This window comes from Mauremys reevesii, linkage group 3 (assembly GCF_016161935.1).
Source record: "Mauremys reevesii isolate NIE-2019 linkage group 3, ASM1616193v1, whole genome shotgun sequence".
NCBI classification, from domain to species: domain Eukaryota; kingdom Metazoa; phylum Chordata; order Testudines; family Geoemydidae; genus Mauremys; species Mauremys reevesii.
Window position 1 is genome coordinate 34,714,083 of NC_052625.1, and position 20,420 is coordinate 34,734,502.

At 39.7% G+C, this 20,420-nt stretch overlaps 1 protein-coding gene across 7 annotated transcripts in view; it reads left to right on the forward strand.

Moving 5' to 3' along the window:
* UBR2 (ubiquitin protein ligase E3 component n-recognin 2) overlaps positions 1 to 20,420 on the forward strand; it is a 121,450-nt gene that overhangs the window by 91,901 nt on the left and 9,129 nt on the right. For all 7 annotated transcript variants that reach the window (XM_039530180.1, XM_039530182.1, XM_039530184.1 and 4 more), the window contains 12 exons: positions 63 to 262; positions 2,018 to 2,111; positions 3,621 to 3,782; positions 6,685 to 6,782; positions 7,314 to 7,389; positions 11,942 to 12,090; positions 12,194 to 12,249; positions 12,937 to 13,033; positions 15,561 to 15,628; positions 16,690 to 16,825; positions 17,459 to 17,549; positions 18,169 to 18,299. In XM_039530180.1, coding sequence (XP_039386114.1) covers positions 63 to 262; positions 2,018 to 2,111; positions 3,621 to 3,782; positions 6,685 to 6,782; positions 7,314 to 7,389; positions 11,942 to 12,090; positions 12,194 to 12,249; positions 12,937 to 13,033; positions 15,561 to 15,628; positions 16,690 to 16,825; positions 17,459 to 17,549; positions 18,169 to 18,299 — 1,358 coding nt within the window. The remainder of the gene's footprint in view (positions 1 to 62; positions 263 to 2,017; positions 2,112 to 3,620; positions 3,783 to 6,684; positions 6,783 to 7,313; positions 7,390 to 11,941; positions 12,091 to 12,193; positions 12,250 to 12,936; positions 13,034 to 15,560; positions 15,629 to 16,689; positions 16,826 to 17,458; positions 17,550 to 18,168; positions 18,300 to 20,420) is intronic.

Here is a 20,420-nt window from a genome sequence, read left to right on the forward strand (position 1 = left end):
AAAGCATGATCTAATTTAAATAATTGTCAAATGATGTACTCACTAGTATAATTTGATTCTAGTCCTACAGTTTCAGATACAAAACTTACAGCTTTGGGACCAAAGCAAACTAGAGTGACTGAACGGAGACAGGTTGTTACCTGTATATTGTGTCAAGAAGAACAGGAGGTTAAAGTGGACAGCAGGGCTATGGTCTTGGCAGCATTTGTTCAGAGATCTACTGTATTGTCTAAAAACCGGAACAAAGTTATTCAGGATCCTGGTAAGTTGTATTCATATTTTTACTATAACATTCGGAAAGAATCATCTGTATCTGCCCTGTTTCTTCTTCTGAAGTAGATGTGTTCCACTGTGCCCCTTTTCATTAGTTAACTATATAATTGTGAGCAAGCTCAGACATAATCAGTGGCAAAATGCTCCTTGATTCTGTTAGGAACATGCCTCATAAGTGGTAGCTAGGAAACAAGAGGCAATATAATATCTAAAATGCTTCCTCTAGTCATAATTATAAATTCAGTTATTGAAAACTGAGGTGTCAGGTGAAGGTACATTATATTTTCATGGGTAGAGTAATGGGAATGAGAGAGTGGCAATATGGATGTATTGGAGATGATCTACAAGTCATTATTAAAAGGCTTGTGCATGTGAAGCCATTAAATGTTTTCCAGTTGAGTTTGTAACACCAAGCCATTCCTCAATGGCTTTCAGGTGTTAGTCCCATGTTTTTCTTTATTCCATCCCAATTATTGGTGTAACTGGAAGCCTGATAGTGCAAGATCTAGCAAACTGTCTGGTAAGCAGAGCCTGAAACAAAATATGCTATAATAAATTAAGAGGCAGTGCTGATATCTAGCTACAGTGGCAAATGGAGCTGCCTGCCCCAGTGTTTCAAATAGACCTTTCACTATGCATGAGGAGGCTTGTTAGGAGCAGAATTACCGGCTCAGCTTCATGGTTGCCTCAGCCAGTGAAACTCCTATAATTTTCTGCCTGAGGATGTCTGCAGTGCAGGTGGGAGTGAGCTGCACAGCCTGCCTGTACAGACTCATTAGCAGGGTCCAGGCTAGCATGCTAAAAGTATAAATGTGAATGTTCCTGCTTTCTTTCAAACTCACTCTATCCTCTAGGCTTGAGAGCTTGAGTTGGAACATCCCATGTTGATATTTTTAGTGTGCTAGTACTAGCTTCCAGCTTCAGCATAGACATACCATCAGAGTCTCCTGATTTTCTCCCCCATTTATACCCTCCTAAGAAATCACCCTGAGCCATAACCTCTCACTACACAGAGGATATATTATGTTAGGACATAAATAATACATATATCAGTTGTTCTATGCCTGAATTTATGTTAAACATTTGGCAGCAGTGAGTTCATTTAATGTATATAAGTGACATATGCCTTAATAATCTGTATAAAATTTTTCTCAGTACAGGTTTTTTTTTCTTGTTAGATTCTTTTTGGTAGAGAAACTCAGGAAAAAACACTTTGGTTTCAAGACTTTTCTGGAACAGCTCATTTTTGGTTGGTTGGGATTGTCTCATCTGAAATATTCTCCGTTCATATGACGTGTATGCAAATACACAGAATATTTTTCTGTACTACATCATACCTCTCTATTCCACTTACATAAAATTAATCATGTTCTGTAGGCCTGATCTCCACCCCTTCCCCCTGGGGTGCTGAACACTCAAAATTCCAGTTAAACAGAATGGGTGCTGCTTGTGTTCAGTGCCTCTGAAATTCAGAGCCTGTTTGTTTTTTATTTCATCTTTAATAACTAACTATTATGTATTTATAACTGAGCCTTTAAACTGTGTTTCAAATAACCTAGCTAAAAAGTATATTAGTAAAGATTGGTAGTATGCTTTAAATTGACTTTCGCAAAGGAATAATCAGTGATTCTTTAATAACATTTAATAAAGCATGTAAATGACAAATGTAAATATTTACATGTCAGAAATAAACATCTATTTATTATAGAAAGATTTAAATGCAAAAATGTTTGTTTTTACGCAGAAAAATATGACCCATTATTCATGCATCCAGAGCTGTCATGTGGAACACACACGGGTAGCTGTGGACATATTATGCACGCCCACTGTTGGCAAAGGTAATTGCCATGTTCAAAGTTAACAGAAGTGAACTTTATTTTCAACTAGACCTAAATGATCCAATCCTGCTTCCAGTTGGAGTCTTAATGTTTACTTCAGTGAAAGGATTAGATTTCAAATACATAATTTAAAATAAAGGCCGTTATAGACCAATAAAGATATCTAAGATAAAGAGAGAACCTATTAAAGCTGAATTGCAAACAAGATTTATTAGAAATGATAGTTTAGCATCTGTCATCTTGATGAGTTGTCATATAGAGAAGAAATTTACGTGCTTGCTGTTACTACTTAAAAAAAAAATTAGTTTACCACTTAACAGTTTTAAAGTTGAGTGGATAAAAGTTTAAATAATGTCTGCAGAAGCTAGAAGAGCTTACCTTCATACGTAAATAGTATTTGTATAATGCTAGGATATTGCCATAATATTTAATATGCATCCTGAAATGATCAATACTTTACAGCCATTGCTAGATTTTAATGTTTAAAAAATGTTTGAATTCTTGCTTAATCTGGAATTGAGCAAATAATTTGCAGTGAATAACTTGTTTGTGCAATATAGTCTTTTTTTTCTGCTTGTAGGATGTCCGTATTTCCCTGAGTTTGTTATTAATTTGCTAGACTGATATTTTTGTTTGGTATGTCTTGTTGCAAGTATTCAGTATTTAAATGTTGAGCTTCATTAGTTTATTGATTAGTCACAAGTCTTCACGGCATTGCTTCTGTTTCCTGATTAGAACATAGTTTATGATCAGGAAAAGAACTTGAATAATAGTGGAAGTTGGCAGCATGTAAGGGCTTGTCTACATTTGGAAATTTACTAAAGTAGCTATTCTGGAATATTTATTTCTGTATAAACTCCCATGTGGACACCCTCTTATTTTGGAATAAATTCCCTTTTCTCATTTAGCTTAATCCACTTCCCAAGTGGCTTAACATCAAGATTCATTTCTGCTGCTCTGAACAAGCAGACTCCCACACTGCACTCAGGATGGAGTTCTATGTTTGGAATTTTGATTCTTTAGTTCTGGAGCACTTATTACTGCATAAAACTTAGTACTTTGGTTTCTCTTGCAATGGCCAACAAAATTGTGAACAGAGAACAAATTTTCATAAAGAGAATGAAGAGGCACTATTCATTGCTAAAATTATATTTTTTTCTGAATAAACCTGAAGTCTAGGATTCTCCCCAAACCTGTCTTCTTTCAATCTATTTCAAACTTACTTAAAAAAAAAAAAAAAAAAAAACCCTAGAAAATCCTGATCTTTAAACCTGAAAATAATCTTTCTTTAAGCGATTTTGAGGTCCATTGGACTAATTTTTTTGGGTTAAAAAAATAAGCTAGAGCTAGCAATTCATAATCTTTGATCAACAAGAATGTAATTTTCATATACAATATTTATGTTTTAGATAATGTTCTTACATGAGCATGGATAAAATGTCAGTACATGTTGATTCATACATTAAAATACTATTTTACTGACAAAGATTAAATTAATGTTTTCTAAAGGTATTTTGATGCTGTTCAAGCAAAAGAGCAACGAAGACAACAGAGATTACGTGTGCATACAAGTTATGATGTAGAAAATGGTGAATTCCTTTGCCCTCTTTGTGAATGTTTAAGCAACACTGTTATTCCTCTGCTTCCTCCACCAAGAGGTTTATTTAACAGGTCAGTTTGCTTTTATAAGTATCCTTGTTAACTATGGGAAAAGCCCACTCTTAAATCAAATTTGTAATTAAGATATCTGTGTAATCTAAAGAATCAGGGCCCGATTCTGCACATGTCTATTACCAGAGCTACACATAAGTGCCTTGTGATATGGTAAATGTTTGCACGGTTGGGAGGTGCATGTGTACTTATAACAAATTTTAAAATGCTTTACTGTCAATGAAACTGGAATATGAAATAAACACAGTCAATGGACTACAGAATTGCCAACTCGCATTGTTATAGAGAGTCTTGTGATATTTTTTTAAAAAGCTGCTCATCTCAGGAACAGCGGATTTTGTCATGTGAAACTCTTGAGCTTTTCAAAATTGTCACCGTTTCCCATTATTTTGATAATCTGAATCTAGTACCAGGTTGCCCTCAGTCAAGATAGCTGCCTCTTGTGCTTTGTGGTTTGGAAATTACAAGAGTATAAAGGGATAGGGAAATGAGGATAAATGAGCAGAGGAATGTGTGCAGGGAAGAGAGGATGATTGGTAGGAATTGGGAATATAGCGTGGCAGGAAGAGTGACTGATTGGAGTCAGCAGGAGAGGAAAGGGCCAGAAGGAAATTTGAAGGACTGTAAAAGGAGAATGGGAATGGACGGAAAGGGGAGAGGAAGGAAAAATCAGGGAGGAAGGTGAGTGTTGGGGAAAAGGTGGGTGCAGAAAGGAAAGAATAGCTGCTTCTGCACACCAGGGAGGGAGTTTTCCGTCAAACTACGAGGGGAGGAGACTCTCTCATTGTTGTGTGTGTATTTTTGTGTACGTGCAAGGTTGAATTTTCCACTTGATATGATCTCACAGGCACTAAAGATTTCCCTCAGTCAAAAAGCAGATCTCCAAAACAACTAGAAATTATTCTTGTTAAATCATATGTATGAATTCCATTATTTTGGTGGGTACAGTGTGGTGGCTTCTTGCTTTAATTATTTGGGTAAGAACTTAAAATACCTTTGGGCATAGGTGCCCTGTACATAAATTTATTACAAGTTTTAAACATTAAATATTTATTTTCAACATGTGGCAGGGCTCACTTGCTCCTGCCTCTGCTCAAGTCCACAAGCAGCGCAGAGCTCTTTTTTGCCGATAAAACACCCGGTGCAGTTTATTTAAAATATTAGGTTCCACCATCCTTATACAATATATAGCCTTACCCCTGTAGTCCATAGGGAGCCCTCAGCTCCTTAGGCAAGCAGAGGAGAGTGATCTCTCTCTTTTGGCTTCTTCCACTTCCATCTTGTACCTCTTGTATCATCTGTGTAATGGCCTAATTAGCCCCTTAGTTCTCCTCAACCCATCAATTAGGCACACATCTTCTTAGTAAGATCTGTTCTAGAGTAATTAATTAGAGTTCCAGTGACCAGAGTGCTGACTCAGCTGTTGTTGCCCAGCACCCTGTCACAAACCTACAATTCTTAAGCTCTTTTTAGATAGCACAGAAACTTTGTGGTCTGCTAAGTTATTATGAGTCACTGATAATAGTGGACTACATCAGTGTGCCTCTTTATGATAAAACTAAACCTTGCATTAGTGCTGTGGAAGCCTCCACAAATCAGTTGAAGACATGAATACAATTTTCTTCAGTATGTCTGTCTCTGTTGCACTGTACTGTCTTCACATAACAACGAATTGTGGAGTTTCTCCAGGTCGAATGTTGTCAAAGCAGATAAAACTAAAAAGGTGAAGGGTGACTTTTCTGTAGATTACAGTACTGCGTATCTGTTAGCATTTGTAATAGTTTTGTGACCATGAAAAAACATATATTTACATACAGTCACTTTTATTCAAAGACACTTCATACAGCAAGTTCTCTTTGTGCAATCCATAAATATTTATTTTGGTCATTATCTATAGAAATTTTTTATTGCCTACATAGACGCACATATATGTTCAAAACTCTCTTCAGTAACACAAGTTCTGGAATATAATAAACATTTTTAATGGTATCCACATACATTTTAGGTTGGGTTTATAGAAAAAATATCTAATGTAAAAGATGTGTAGTGCAGTGGCACGTGGCAGAACCTGTAGTTGAGTGAACATCAGTAATTATCAGATTAAGAGGTCAGAGCTGCATTAAAGAGATTTGCTCTGCCAGAGTAGAATCCACCACACTCAAACTATGTCATGTGGATTAGTTGTCATCCGTCCCCCTCCTTGAATGCTGTCTTATTTCTCACGGCAAGTACATTTTACAGGGGCAGTGACAAAACTATGTCCACACAACTTGAAGCAGAGACTTGTATGGTTAAGAATTTACTAATTGTAACGTGGGTTGCAAATATGACTTAACAATAATTCAAACATGAAACTTGATTCTGTTGAAACTAAAATCTTTATGGAGACCTTAACGCCTCAGGATTTGTGAATTTCTATTATCCCTATTGATAATAGTATACAGATAGTACTTCGAATAAGGTGTTTGATGATATAGCTATCACAGCGAGTTGGTCTTCTGAATGAGGGGGGTAGGAGATTTCAGCAAACGTGTAAGATGCACCACTGCAGAATATAGGAAAAGTAAGAGTAGTACTTTACTTCGATTTATCATGTAATCTATAAAATATGCACACATACCAAATATTCTATGCCACAATGGAGCAGAACTGTTTCAGTTAAAAACAAAAATAATTACCCATTGCCTTAAAAAATGTCATGATGGCATATGGTGATGGTTTATTGCAATTTGAAGTATAATTATGGTTTTCACCCTTCTCCCATAATCTTTATATCTGATTTTTTTCTCAAACTTTCTTTACATAGGAGAAATTATGCAAATTATTTTTTTAAGAAAGAGAACACTATATATTCTGAAATAGTTTAATTTTTTTAAAATGTATGTATTCTGTCTTTTGATAGGTTGGATTTTTCAGACCAACCAAATCTAGCTCAATGGATAAGAACAATATCCCAGCAAATCAAAGCATTATATATACTTCGTGATGAAGAAACTGCTAGTAAGTCTGAAGATCTAATATTGTATATCCTGAAGTATGGAAATGTTGTTGTGTCACTGAAAAGAGACTCAGCAAATTATCACTTAGACATGGAGGCTTTTACCTCCTGGTATTTTATTAAATCCAGATCAGGTTGATAGTCTCTCTGAAAGTTCTCATTGGATAACTGCTCCTATGTGAATTGACTTTGGTGGTCTCCAATTAGTTCTTAATGTACCAGTTCCATATGTCACAATTGAATAGCTGGCAACCATGTTTACAGTCTCAGTACTGAAGCAAAGAATTACATGGCAATGAAGGTTGAATTAACACTTTCCATACAGCTGGTCCTTCCATAGTACCGTTGAGATGATGCTGGCAAAAAAATGTGGTGAAACTTTTATATAGCCACTGCCCGTGTTATAATTATTCTGAGGAATTCAGAACTTCAGTTTCTAATGTTGTTGTCAGTCTGCAACTTTCATGAGCAGTAAAATTCACATATAGATGAATTAATATAATTACAGCATTTATTGGACTTCTTTTATACAGATAATTCTTGTGGTAATTCAGAAAAAATGGATGAGCTACAGCTACCTAAAGGATTTAGGCCTGACTTCCAACCAAAGTATGTATTTCATCTTTAAAAATTATTCATACCTTTGTTATAGCAGGGATATAGGACTAAAACTGAGGTATATTTGTGTGCTCTAGTGCTTTAGCTGAATAAACCAAAGAACTCCGAATTCCACTTCCATTAGAGGAGCTGAGCTTATGTTGAGAATTGGCCATTGTACACCACTATTTTTGCACCGTTTTACATGGTGGTTGTTACCCCCCCGAAAACACCGTGCAAATAGAAATCGCATAAAAAAAATACCAAGGGTCTATGGAACATAAGGGTTTAGGTTCCAGGATCACAAGATGACCTCCCTAATTTATACAATATAGTACAGTACTACAGATTTTATTAAAAATTTTTTAATGAAATTTAAACTTATTACAATACAGGTACTAATCTTTATTGATGTTGAAAATGAACTTGATATAGTATCAGCATCATGTTGTTGAAGTCAGAAGTCTGAGTGTTCGTCTGGGGAGGCCGGGGAGTGTGGAGCAGTATGTGTGTGGGGGGAGCCCTGACTTCGGGTGGGTGTGCATTGACGGGACAGGAAGGATGGGGCTGCCTCCACTCACCTTCTCCATAGACACTCTGGCAAGAGGCACCCCAGGCACGCACTTGGGACAGAGGGTTGGGGCGCAGTGACTTGCACCACTCCTCCCACCCACCTGGTGCTCCTGCTAGAGAGTGGGATCGGGGGCTTGCCCCCCTCCGCCCACCTGGCACTCCTGGCGGAGAGTAGGGTTGGGGGCAGGCCCCGCTTGGACTGCCCAGCTGGAATGCCAGGCAGGTGGAGTGGGGTAAGCCCTCCTGCCCCAACTCCGCTCCCCGGCAGGAACGCCCGGCAGAGTGGGACGAGCTCTAGGGCTGGAGCAGGGTCGGAGGGTCAGTGGGCCTGGATGCCAAGTGGGTGGGTCGCTACATACCCAGGCCCACCCATGGCTACGTAGTGGAGGTGGCAGAAGAGGGGAGGGATAGCTCAGTGGTTTGAGCATTGGCCTGCTAAACCCAGGGTTGTGAGTTCAATCCTAGAGGGGGCCACTTAGGGAACTGGGGCAAAAATCAGTACTTGGTCCTGCTAGTGAAGGCAGGGGGCTGGACTCAATGGCCTTTCAGGGTCCCTTCCAGTTCTATGAGATAGGTATATCTCCATATATTTAGGGGTTGGTGGTGGAAGATGTGCAAGGAAAAACTGGTTATGGTCAGTTTTGGCCTTCTTCTGTATGTCTTTGTAAACTTCCCTGTAAGAAGGCAGCACACCATCAAGCTCTCTTGAATTTCAAACTACGTTCCATGAATGGATCTTCAGCCAAAAAAACAAGTCTCATAGTTCCTTGGCCAATCGAAAACCCTTATCCAGACTCTTCATTGTCATTTGCGGCTTTGGTGCCATCTCCAGCTTCTCACTGTCCTCATCACTGGTGCTTGACTGAATCAGCTCCTCCAGCTTTCTCATTGAGCTTGGTGGTGTGGGACTCAAGTAGCTCCTCTCTCTCTGTTTCCTGGAGATTGTCAAATCCCTCCCCTCCTACACTACGACCCAGCTCTGTAATTTTCTCCACCTTGTGTGGCATTTCGGGGAAGCCACGAAAATCAGTCACTGCCTTTCTCCACAAGTTTTTCCAACATGCATTGATGGTGGAAGGCTTTATTTCATCCAGAGACTTTTATATTTTTAATACACTCTGCTATTTTGTAATCCTTCCAGCACTGGGTCACTGTTAAGCTTGGATCACTGTCCACAGCATCTAGGATGCGGCGAAAGGTGCAGCAAGTGTAATAAACTTTAGAAGTTGCGATGACAACTGGGTCAAGGGACTGGAGGAGTCATGTGTTTGGAGGCAGAAAAACCACCTCCACGTTGGGATGCACAGCCTGAAGGCTTGCAGTTACCCAGGCCATTATCAAGGATCAGTAGGACCTTAAATGCCAGGTAGCGTTCCATTTCATGCACAAAACAATTATGAAACCAGTTCATAAAAAGCACTGAAGTGACCCATGTATGCTGATTAGACCTCCAAAACATGGGTAGCTGATATTTATTTTTGCCCTTGAGCGCATGGGGGTTTGGGGCTCAGTAAATGAGATTTGGCTTTATCATAAAATCCCCCATTGCATTTGCACAGATGAGAAGGGTCAGTCGGCCTTTCGCAGCCTTGAAACCTGGAGCAGATTTCTCATCTTTTGAAAGAGAGGTTTTCTTTGGCATCCATTTCCAGAATAAGCCAGTCTCATCAGGTTAGAAACCGGAGCAAGTTTAACGCATTCTCCTCAATGAGTTTGGCCAGCTCGGGTGGTAAACTTGCTGCTTCATGATCTGCAGATGCATCTTCGCTGATCAATTTAACATTATGCAGCCCATACCTCCTTTTGAACTTCACAAATCATCCCTTGCTGGCTATAAAAGTAGATTCCTTGGCTACACTGCTGTCCCCCAAAATTGGTGCAGCATCCTATTTTAAGTGATCATGCAATCTCTTAGCTTTTTCTCGAATCACTGACCTGTCCAGTGGAACCCTTTTCTGTTTTTCATCCTCAATCCATATGTTCAGTGCTTTGTCCATCTTTTGTATGCTAGTATCATGAGTATAGAATGACACTTTAGCACTTTTAGGTGCACTTGCAGCAACACTTGCTCTAATTTTTGCCTCATTTCTCTTCACTGTATGCAAGATCGACTCATTAAGGCCACAAGCCCTAGCCACGGATGATGAACCTTCACCCTTAGCGAGCCTATTCAACACTTCCACTTTCTGTACTAAAGTAAACACTTTTTTTCTGCTTCTTCACACATGACATATCATTTTTTGAGCCACTTTCTCTCAATTTCCTCTTAGAGCTCATGGTAAACTATTATTATGGGCAATAAATAGCAGCTAAAGTCAAGCGGACAACGTGCCAATATCCCATCACACACCCTGAGAGCAGCGTGGTGGAGGAAGGGTGGGAAACGACGACAAGCTCAGTCTAGACATGTCAGCGCTAGGGGTGTAGACAAGGGTGGGCTTTGACCCATCCCCTTAGCATCCAGCCCCTCCATACACACACTGGTTCTGTTCCAGCCCTAGTGCTTTCCCTGCTCTGCCCACCTGCCCCGTGCTCCAGCTGGACAGCAAGGTAGAGGGCTTGCCCCGCTTCATCCTTCGCTCCTTCTGGGAGCGGGGTCAGGGCATGGGCAGCTTACCCCACTCCACCCACCCGGCATCCCAGCCAGATTGCAGGCAAGCTTCTGTGCCCTGACCCCAGTCCCCAGCAGGAGCACCGGGCAGAGCGGGGCGAGCCCTGGAACTCGCTCCCTGGCTAGAGCTCTGGACAGAGTGGGGCGAGCCCTGGACCCTGCTCCCCGACTGGAGTGCTGGGCGGGCAGAGTGAGGCAAGCCCTCTAGCCCGCTACCTAGCTGTAGTGCCGGGTGGGTGGAATGGGGCAAGCCCCAGTGCTCCAATCCCGCTCCCCAGCAGGAGCGCCGGGCAGAGCAGGGCAAGCCCGGACTCTGCTCCCTGGCAGGTGCGCCGGGCGGGTGGAGAGGGGCAAGCCCCCACGCTCCAACCCCACGCCTGGGGCTGGGGGGCCCCTGGCCAGAGTTTTCATGGCCTCCTGCAAGGCCGGCTGGAGGGGTGAGGGGAAGTGCCTCATCCCTGTGCCACCCCCGTCATTGCCCACCCATGCAAAGTCAGAGCCCACGCCAGTGTCGGGTCCTACCTACGCCACAGATTCGCGCATATTGGCGACCATGCTGCACCGTGTAAAAGTGAACCATATCGTGTACAAAAATAAAGGGTCACAATTAATTGTCCGTGCATAACTGAAAACATGCAAAAAAAAATACTATGTAAATCAAGGCCTTACTATTGCGTCTGAACCAGATTCTGATACTCTTACCGTTCCCTATTTCAGTGATTGGTATTGTTTGTCTGTGTAGACCTGGGCATATATAGAAACACATGGATACATAATCGGACACACATAACTTCATGGTCGAGGTTAAACTTGATTTTATAATAGTTGTGAATTTCTAATTAAGTCATACTTTAAAACTCTCCAAATACATTTTTTTTAAAAGTGCAAAGTTGTGAGCACATTAATATATTGAAATGTAGCTTATAGGATCTATATATCTGGAAAGAATTATAACTGTGTAACAAGTCTCCTTTTTTAATGGGAAAGTAAATTAAAGATTCTGCCCTCAAATTGGCACATATTACTCCCATTATAGTCTTAACTATATTCTACCCAATTGTGTTGAGGACAGAGTCTGGATAGTGCTGTACAAATATGTAAAATTCCAGTCTAATCCAGACAACCAAAAAATTGATTACTGCAGTGCATGGCACAAACTGTTTAAAATAGCATTAAAATGCCAAATCCGTCTTCCAGTATTCACGGAAACAGGACTATTTAGTTAGTAGACTACTTGCTTGAGTCAGGTAAGCAGGATATAGTCCAAAAGATCTGTCAACTTTGTATAAATCAGAGCATTCAGATATTATGCTTCCACTTGATGTTTAATTTGCCTATTGTCAGAATAGACTTTTAATGCCAGTCTGTCTCTCATCTCAGGAGTCTTTATTCTGAAAGCATTAAAGAGATGCTAACAACATTTGGTACTGCAACATATAAAGTAGGACTGAAGGTGCATCCCAATGAAGAAGATCTGCGTGTACCCATAATGTGCTGGGGTAGCTGTGCTTACACAATACAGACTATAGGTAACATTTTGTTTTTAGTAACAACTATTGTGTATTGACACGAGGCTTTCAGATTTTTATTGAAATTTACAGCACTGAAACTTTTTTTTTTTTACTTCTGCAGAACGAATTTTAGCTGATGAAGATAAACCATTATTTGGTCATTTACCTTGCCGACAGGTAAGATCAAATAGCAGCCTCAGTTCTGAATCACGGGGTTGTCTTTTTTTAATCCAGAGTGCCAAAATTGTAGCCTGAAATTATTGGAGAGTTTCATTTTAACTTAGGTTCCACCCTTTTCTCTATCAATATCTGATATATTTAACTTGAAACGGGGGAGGGATAGCTCAGTGGTTTGAGCATTGGCCTGCTAAACCCAGGGTTGTGAGTTCAATTCTTGAGGGGGTCACAGGAATCTGGGGCAAAGTCAGTACTTGGTCCTGCCTAATGAAGGCAGGGGGCTGGACTCAATGACCCTTCAGGGTCCCTCCCAGTTCTATGAGATAAGTATATCTCCATATATTTTTATTATTGTATTAAACAAATATAAAATATAATTAAATTTTGTTTGTTCTTCATGAAATGCTAATAGATTGGTTTTGTCTCATCATAAGACGGCCAAAGCGAGGAGCTTTGAGATTGTAACTGTGTTCTGTAAATCTGTTTTTACACACGCACACTGATATCTTTATTACATTGAATTTTTGGCATAATCTATCTCTCTCAAAATTATGTGGTAAAGACTATAGCTACCTAACTAGAGTGATATACTATATAGAGTCGTAAAGGTATGGTTTTATTCCATCTTGAAGAGTTTAATTGTGATGTTTAGTTTGGGGTTTTTTTTGTTTTGTTTTTGTTTTTTAGGATGACTGCCTTACTTCATTAACAAGATTTGCAGCAGCACACTGGACAATTTCATCTCTTTCGTCAGTACAGGGTCACTTTTGTAGGCTCTTTGCATGTAAGTTCAATACATTATACTAATTATTTTTGCATAATAAGTACAGCCACTGGAAAAGTTTGACAAAAATTAGCTTACAGCGAGCAATATGATTATATGAAAAACTATATAAGATAAAATCCTGAAGAAACTTTAAAAGCTGTGAGACTTGCAAACATCCTTTTTTATCTAAAATTTACATGATTTAACATTTAATTTTATAAGAACACTTATTTCTGGCGAACTTATTGTTACTGTGAATGCAAGTATCAAATTTCAAAAATACACTTCAGGAAAATAAAGTTACAGAATCCCTATTGAGGAATGGCCTGATGATGGTTTTTCTTAACTATTATTAACAATATTTTAAGTAATTTGTATCAATAATGTTGAGATTTCTTAGACTTAGAACTCAGGGGTGTTTTAGTTTGAGTAGTTGTAAAGCATAGCTTATGATACTGACTGAAAAAAAAATTAATGTAATTACATTGTGTTAACTTGAAAACTATTTGAATGAAAATATCAAAAATCCCTAAGCTTGAAATGTTTGTAGAAATAGATGAGCAGTCTTAGACATCCTAACACTTGAGATCTAAGTAATCTGAAATAGAGTATAATAAATACAGATATATTGGCCTGATTATTAGCGATTGTGCTGCTCACACCTTTGAAAATCAGGCCAATATCTATCCCTTTATATAAATACATGTATGCTATAACCAATATATTTCTGGAAGAAAAGAAGAATACCGTCAAGAATTAAGTAATGTGGATAGAACCCCAACTTAAAATTTAAAGCTCTGTTAGTTTAACTCTCCTTTTTTTTCTTCAAGTTACTCAAGTCCTTGTAAGTTGAGATAAGTGACAGTAATAATAATCAGTAATGCAACAATTGCTTTAACACAAGGTTATTAGATGGGATGGCTTGTAGGGGCTGCACTATACAAAAAATGCTATTTTCAGACCATGTTGAGATTCATATATACGCTGAAGTTATTGATAGAATCAATAGAAGTGGATCAGTTGCTGACATCTGCAGTACTACAGCCAAAAGTACTTGCAGTACTAAATCTCTGATAGAAATTAAAAAAAATAAAAAATTATTATATAGGTTTAGGTTGAATTTACCAAAACAGTAGCACTTATAATCTGTAGGTATTGGAATCATCACAGTAGTAAATTGTTCTCAAATAACAATAGCTCTTTAAATTTGCCTCAGTATTCTTCAGTTATTAAGGGAAGATTAAGTGCTCTGGAAACAGTAAACCTCCTTTTCACTTGGAGTATTTGCAGTTGTCAACATAAAAATATTCTCAAGTGTGGTGGCTTACATTACTGTACGGTTTGTGGCTAAAATTTTTGTGCTCTTCATCTGTATTTTACTATTTGGGGTAACGATGTTCAGAGGGAATGCTTTGTGATATTTTTCTTTGGACGTTGCTTTAAATATAATAGATGGTTGTATCTTAAAGGAGGTTGGTTTTTTGTTTTGCTTTTAAATGGAGGCACTCTTCATGCAAAATGGGTGATGTTCTATTATTGCATGGAGTGCTTGATTTATATTTACTGTATGTTTGCTATTCTCAGCTTAAATTTGCATTTGGTACACTAAAAAAAAATCATACTGTTTTGTTAGTAGCATTATTATTCCACTGGTTACATTTATTTAAAGTAAAATTTAAAACTATGGGAATCACTAGTGCCAAAGAAGGGGTTTAAACCAAGGCTTATATTAAGCTGACTCACAGCCATATACATATCAGCTGCTATCTTATTTTCCAGAATCAAAGCAGTTGTTTTTTTAAGTGAATCTGTAGCACAGACAATCTCAAAAATGTGATCTCAGCTGGAACAATAGCTCTGAGAGTTGTCACTTTCCCCATTCATCTCAGCGAGGTGTTGTCATCACTGGGCTTCTGAGTTAATTTAAATTTTAGCATTGTAATTAATTTGTCTTATAAAATAGGAGAGAAGATTCACCGATATACATGATTTCTGAGAGTGAGGTCTCATTTTTGGTGCCGTAAGTGGAGATACCACCACTTATTTATTTTTCCCTCATTAAGAAGGAGCCAATCCCAAAGAGCTCTGTAGAGATTATGGACATATTGAAGCCCAGAGAAGGGAACCAGGCTCAAGTAGCCGAGCAGAGTTCAGAGAGCTGCATAATCATATTTTAAATGTCTGCATAATCTACAGTGTCTCATTTTGGTGACTCGCTTGGGAGAGTACCACCACTTTTTCTATTGCAGTCCCAGCTGTAACCAAAAGAAAATCAGAGAACAGTGTACTATACAGTTTTATTCAAATTATTTTGTTATCTCATTTCAGTGAAATATAAAGTTTGGAAACTAGAATAGGACCTGCTCTAGTAGTGTGCACAAGTTCTCGAATTAATTTATTCCTAGCCAAAAACTGAAAGAACTTGTCAGTAGATACTTAAAACATTAACACACAATTAAGATAACTATAGTCTATTCTGTAGCAAAAATCAGTGCCGATTGTTTGTTGTGTAATTAATACGTTTTTTTGTTTTTTATATATTCAGCACTGGTGCCTAATGAAAAAAGTGGAAATCTTCCATGCATTATTGATATTGACATGTTTCATTTATTGGTAAGTTTTTCACAATGAATACACCTACCCCTTTGATCCCATAGGTTACATCTACACTGCAAAAAAACCATGGGGCAGTGAGTCTCAAAACCTGGGTCAACTGAGACAGTGTGAGCCCCATGAGTCTATGGGGCTAAAAATTGCAGCGTAGATATTCCTGCTCAGGCTGGAGCCCAGCTCTGAGATCCAAACTGTGTTTCAGAGCCCAGGCTCCAGACCAAGCAGGAACATCTACACTGCTACTTTTAGCCCTGTACTCTAAGCTCAAGTCAGTTGACTCAGGCTCTGAGACTCACACTCAGGGGCGGCTCTACAAAGTAGGCTGCCCCAAGCAGCGCGGAGCGCTGCGCCGCCCTTCCCCAGTCCCCCCGGGGTCCCCCCTTCCGGCTCTCTCTTCCTGGGAGGGGGGCGGCTGGCTCGCTTGCGCGGCGCTCCGCATTGCCCCCGGGGCCGGGACCGGGACGGCAGCGGACCTGCGCGCCATCGCCGCCGCCGGGGCGGGAGCTCGCCCGGAAGACGCGGAAGCCGCAGCGCAGCGGCGGCGCGCCCCGCCGGCCGTCCGGGCGGTCGCCGCGCCGCAGGCATGCGGGCGAAGAGCTCAGAGCCCCTCCTCCCAGCCGCCGCCGCCGCCCGCGCGCTGCGCGCCCCGCGCCGCTGCTGCCCCCCTGCTCACACTGCAGGGCTTTTTGCAGTGTAGATGTATCCTTAGGCATCTTTTATATGTCAAAGCTACAGTTATATATTTTCTTCATAACCACAAGAGTTTTGAGGAAAAAATACAGCAAGTTAGGAGTCCTTCTCACAGATGTTTAGATTTTAATATTTTTTGCGATATTACAGTTTATTCTCCGACTTGGGGGAAAAAGGCAGGGAACCCTGCATTATTTGATAGTTAGCCTATGTCACGTGAAGGAATAGTTTAACTGGTGTTAAAATTAGTCCCATCGAATGTACTGCAGCAGAAAGGATGACTTCAAGAAAAAACTGACTGATTCTTGAGGCTGTGGCAGAAAAGGGGAAGACATTCATTCTCTTACACTTTCTGTTTTTCTCTGTTACAGGTAAGCTTGGTGCTCTCTTTTCCTGCCTTATACTGTCAGGATTTTTCAGGGGTTAGTCTTGGCACTGGAGATCTTCACATCTTCCATCTTGTCACAATGGCACACATAGTACAAATTTTACTTACTTCATCAACAGGTAATACCTCCTTTTTTGTTACACTATCAATTTTTTTTTTAAATTAACACTAAGGCCAGGTCTACACTTGAAAGTATAGCTATGCTGCTATTTCATACCAACAAAGTACCCTTAATGCTAATTAAAAGCATACTCAATCGGTCACAAATCACACCCCCACCAGCATAACTGTGCTGGCAAAAGTTTATGGCATAGGCTGGGTTAAACTTTTGTTTCCTGAAGAAAATAATCTGTTCGTACTAAAGAAAGGAATTAGTGCCTCCTGCTTTTCATACTCGTGTAACAAGAGGGACTGGGTATGGTATACTGTGCAAAAAGATCTATTCTGTGTGACATTGGCAGCCAGACCTGATCCCTGGGAGGAGACAAAACAATCTTTTCCTTGTTTTCTAATGGGGCATTTCACTTGTTTGTTCTTGGCCTTCTTGTCAAAATTTGGTTTGTCATTATTTTAGATGTTTGATACTGATGATAATATAGCCGGGTCTTTAATGCTTCTTTTATAAACACCTGTGGTATTCAGAGTTCCACCTCCTCTTTCAACTATTTCTAAAAAAGATTTGTCAATTAAAAATAATTAAGTGATTTCTAGGTTTAGAATTGTACCTGATTAATTTTTTCATTGTTCTTCAGAAGAAAATGGCATGGACCAAGAAAACCCTAATGGTGAAGAAGAAGTAGCAGTGCTTACTTTGTATAAATTTCTTTGTCAGCATACAGGAAGGTAAAATTATTGTCTCTAGTTTACACAACCATTGTTTCTCTCCTGCTCCCACCACCAATCTGTAACACCATATAAAGGCTGAATTTGTTGTACTGATGCTGTTAAGGGAATCATATTTTAAATTCAAAAGTTCTTGCTCCTTGTGTGCTACCAACTAATCCTGGTTCATGATTGACTGAAAAAAGTCACATGACAAATCAGAAAATTTCTGTAATTTATCTCCTTAGAGTTCAGTAATACTGTACTGTAGAATAATTTTGATCAGCCATTTGGCAATTGTAAATAAATCTTGATAGGTTGCACCTGAGTTCCAAGAATGTATTTACTCTTTAGCCACTCAGCCTCTCCCAAAGTTCTGATTCCTTATTGTGTTATCTATTGAAATTAGAGATTCATAAATATTTATCTTCCCATTAGTGTTAGCTTCAAAGTAAACACTCTCTTTACCTGACTTTTGTTTCAGCCAAAGTAAAAAACTGCTCAATATGAAGTATGGCCTAACTTTTATTAAACATACTATTATTTAGCCCAGCAGCTTTGTATTAGCTCTGTTTTCTTAATTTAGTCATAACATTTTACACATACACACAAAAAGTAATTTTATTCCTTCTGTTTTAAGTGCCTTGAAAGAAATATCCTCAGGCTGGCATCTGTGCAGGAGTATAAAAGCTGGAATTATGCCTTTCCTGAGATGCTCTGCTTTGTTTTTCCATTATTTAAATGGAGTCCCAGCACCATCAGAAATTCAAGGTAATGTCCATTTATTGCTAGAAATGGCATGGGAAAAAATGATTTAAATGCTAACCAAAATAAACCACATTAAACTTTCCTTTCTGTAGTAGCTGAAATTAATACATGCTGACTTATTAATGATTCAGAACTATATCTGCACAAAACTGTAAAGCAACAGAAAAGGTTTTTTTAGTTTTTAAAAAGTCACTTTTTAATTAAAAATAGGCAAAATACAACAGTGCAAAATTGTTTGGATCTTTGTGTTTCAAAATAATATAGGACATGAAATTGATATTCTAGTGGTTAAAAAGAAATAAAGGCTCATTGCTTGTTTGAGATCTCATCTTTATTACCTTCAGCATTCTTCTCCTACGAGACCTGCTCCTACTCCCTTTGACTTCAATGAGATTAACAGCAGGCCCTTAATTTTGAATTAATCTTCAAATGTGAGAGTGTTACACTATGTTTACACTACAGTTGAATTCATGATAGCAACAATCGTAGCTCAGGTGCAGCTATGGTTTAGATAGGGCTTAAATACAAGTCTGGAGATGTTAGTCATAATCAAAAAGAAAAGGCACATATGAACACACACTACTCTAGTTTCCCCATATTTAAAATTGAATTATTTGATATTTTTAGTTCTGAACTAAAATTAAAGTCAGTGGTTTTTTTATATAGGCTATTATCAAGACTAGCTCTTTCTGTGTAACATTTCTTTGAGTTATGGCTCCTCAACAAAATGTTAAAAGGAGTAAAGGATAGTTTTCATAGAATAATAGAATGTTAGGGTTGGAAGAGACCTCAGGAGGTCATCTAGTCCAATCTCCTGCTGAAAGCAGGACCAACACCAACTAAATCATGCCAGCCAGGGCTTTGTCAAGCCAGACCTTAAAAACCTCTAAGGATGGAAATTCCACCACCTCCCCAGGTAACCCATTCCAGTGCTTCACCACCCTCCTAGTGAAATAGTTTTTCCTAATATCCAACCTGGACCTCCCCCACTGCAACTTGAGACCATTGCTTCTTGTTCTGTCATCTGCCACCACTGAGAAAAGCCTAGCTCCATCCTCTTTGGAACCCCCCTTCAGGTAATTGAAGGTTGTTATCAAATCCCCCCTCACTCTTTTCTTCTGCAGACTAAATGACCCCACCAGACTAAATGACTCAGCCTGTCCTCATATGTCGTGTGCCCCAGCCCCCTAATCATTTTCGTTGCCCTCCGCTGGACTCTCTCCAATTTGTCCACATCCCTTCTGTAGTGAAGGGATCAAAACTGGACACAGTACTCCAGGTGTGGCCTCACCAGTGCTGAATAGAGGGGAATAATCACTTCCCTTGATCTGCTGGCAATGATCCTACTAATAGAGCCCAATATTTTGTTGGCCTTCTTGGCAACAAGGGAACACTGCTGACTCGTATCCAGCTTCTCGTTGACTGTAATCCCTGGGTCCTTTTCTGCAGAACTGCTGTTTAGCCAGTCGGTCCCTACCCTGTAGTGCTGCATGGGATTCTTCCTTCCTAAGTGCAGGACTCTGCACTTGTCCTTGTTAAACCTCATTAAATTTCTTCTGGCCCAACCCTCCAATTTGTCTAGGTCACTCTGGACCCTGTCCCTACCCTCCAGCATATCTATCCCTACCCTCCAGTGTATTGGACTGTATGCAAGATTTCGAGTGAAAAACACTCTCTTCTTCCCCGAATTTGCGTTTTTACGTAGGTGGGCTTCCCAATATTTTCACAGTCTGGACCACATCTTAACAGGGAGCTTATTTCAGGAGCAGTAACTGGCACTAACTGGCAACCTTATTTGCACTGCCATTGCTTGTGCTATATCTGTTTTGTGAATAAATAGAGAACTTCAGTCTCCAGGACTTTCAATCTGGCACCTCTGACCAGCCTTAAATTCACACTACATCTTAATGTGCAGTGGGGGCGGGGGGAGTCACCCTTTTGCATTATAATTAAGGCTACGTGTATGTCACGGAGGTCACAGAAGTCATGGAATTTGTGACTTCCAGAGACCGCCGTGACATTGGGGCCCCGGAGCTCCCCAGCCGCCCCCGGGGGTGGGGGATCCCTCCCCATCACCTTCAGAGGCGAGGGGTCCCCCCCAGCCTCTGGGCAGGGGCAGGGGGC